General features: G+C 44.4%; 1 protein-coding gene across 1 annotated transcript; it reads left to right on the forward strand.

The window, feature by feature from the left end:
• The first annotated feature begins 1,007 nt into the window (after window positions 1-1,007).
• LOC119513602 (cytochrome c) lies at window positions 1,008-1,894 on the forward strand. Its single transcript, XM_037808966.1, has one exon. It carries the CDS (start codon window positions 1,043-1,045, stop codon window positions 1,358-1,360), a length of 318 nt encoding a protein of 105 aa, XP_037664894.1. The 5' UTR covers window positions 1,008-1,042; the 3' UTR covers window positions 1,361-1,894.
• Window positions 1,895-2,132: the final 238 nt, after the last annotated feature.

Consider the following 2,132-nt stretch of genomic DNA (forward strand, 5'->3'; position numbering starts at 1 on the left):
TTCTGGGGAGAGTGAAACTGCCCCCACTAAGGAAGTTGAACCATCTTCAGTTCAGCAGGAGGCTTCACCTCATGCTTCAGAGTGTTTTGAGGAGATTACACCCTCTCCAAGCCAGCAAGAGGCCCCAGCTCAGCTTCCAGAGCCTCCTGAGAAAGTTGACCATTCTGCAAATCAGCAGGCAGCACAGGCTCAGTCTACAAACCCCATTGGAGAGTGAGCTTTATCCAGTGCTTCAAGAGGCCCCAGTTAATTCTCAAGGGCCTACGGATGTTAAACCTCCTCCACCCCTACAGGAGTCCCCAGTTCTGCTTCAAGAGCCTGCCACAGAGGGTGGTGTTTGACGCTGAATCCTTCATGAGGTGAGAGTATCTCCCCCGGGTGAAGCTCAGCATCTACAATTCTCCAATGTCGTGATTAAACCAGTGGATCTGGAGCTTACCATAACAAAAGAGGTGCCAGGTCAGCCTCCAGAGCCCTCTAAGGAGTTTGAACCATCTCTGGTCCAGCAGGAGGTGCCACCTCAGATTTCAGAGCCCTCCAAAGATGTTGAACCTCCCCAGGTCCAGCAGCAGAACCCAGCTCCACCTATAGAACCCTTTGAAGAGGTCAAACCTTCTCCAGTCCAGCTGGAGGCTGCAGCTCAGACCACACAGAACTGGGGGATTTTGAATGTCTTCCAGCACAGCAGGAGACACCAGTTCAGTCATCAGAGCCTTCTATAGAAGGTATAGGTCAGAGTGACGCTCAGTATCCAGTAGTACCCAGTTCCACAGTTAAACCTGTAGATCTGGAGCTTGCTATAACCTCAGAGACCACTACAGAGATTGAACCTTCTGCAGTCCAGCAAGAAGTTGGAATTGGTCAGCCTCCAGAGCCCCCTAAGGAGTTTTAACCTTCTCTGGTCGAGCAGGATGTGCCACCTCAGATTTCAGAGCCCTCTAAAGATGTTGAACCTCCACAGGTCCAGCAGCAGTACCCAGCTCCACCTATAGAACCCTTTGGGGGGCTTCCGTGTCGTACGCGACGAAAGAGCGAATTCAAAATGGGTGATGTTGAGAAGGGCAAGAAGATTTTTGTTCAGAAGTGTGCCCAGTGCCACACCGTGGAAAAGGGAGGCAAGCACAAGACTGGGCCAAATCTGCATGGTCTGTTTGGGCGGAAGACAGGTCAGGCCCCTGGATTCTCTTATACAGATGCCAACAAGAACAAAGGTATCACTTGGGACAACGAGACACTGATGGAGTATTTGGAGAATCCCAAGAAGTACATCCCTGGAACAAAAATGATCTTTGCTGGCATTAAAAAGAGGGCAGAAAGGGAAGACTTGATAGCTTATCTCAAAAAAGCTACTAATGAGTAATAGTCGGCCACTGTGTTATTTATTACAAAACAAATGTCTTGACTTTTTTACATGTACCATATTTAAATTGATCTCATACACTAGAATTCAGATCATGAATGGCCTTATTTTTGTTGGACAGTCCTGAGTTAAATAAGATTAGCTATAGTTAAATTAATATGAACAAGCTTTTTGAATTTTGATAGTAATTCTGGTTTGGCAAATGCTGTCCCTATTTCCCCCTTCTAAAGGTTTAATTGGACTTGAAGCTAGGTTGAATTAGTAATGTTCAACTTTTCACAAAGAAGGTGAATGTCAGCTTACAACCTGTAGATGATTGGTTTTAGATTTAGATTTATATAACTGATTTTATGAATATATTTAAATACTAAGGAAATTCCTTCACTGTTTCATGGAACAGAGCTAGACTCACTTGGTTTCAGTTGGTATTCATCAGCCTGTTTAAAGGCAGGTGCTGAAAATAAACTAGCTATGTCCACTTTATCTTTCTGGTCTTAACTGTGTAAATCTAATTAAAATTCCCTGAATCTGAAATGTTGCCTTTTAATTAACAAAAAACATTTTGATGTGGTTTATGTATAATACAAAATAAAGAATGCTGAACACTTCTCATAAAAAAAAAAAAAAGAACCCTTTGAAGAGGTCAAGCCTTCTTCAGTCCAGCTGGAGGCTCCATTTCAGACCACACAGTCCCCTGGGGATTTTGAATCCTTTCAAGTACAGCAGGAGATCCCAGTTCAGCCGTCAGAGCCTGCTTTGAAAGGTATAGGTC

The sequence above is a fragment of the Choloepus didactylus genome, chromosome 18 (genome assembly GCF_015220235.1).
Source record: "Choloepus didactylus isolate mChoDid1 chromosome 18, mChoDid1.pri, whole genome shotgun sequence".
Taxonomy (NCBI): domain Eukaryota; kingdom Metazoa; phylum Chordata; class Mammalia; order Pilosa; family Megalonychidae; genus Choloepus; species Choloepus didactylus.

Excerpts from the sequence above, each read along its gene's own strand:
- LOC119513602 (XM_037808966.1), top strand. The coding sequence starts at position 1,043 with ATGGGTGATGTTGAGAAGGGCAAGAAGATTTTTGTTCAGAAGTGTGCC.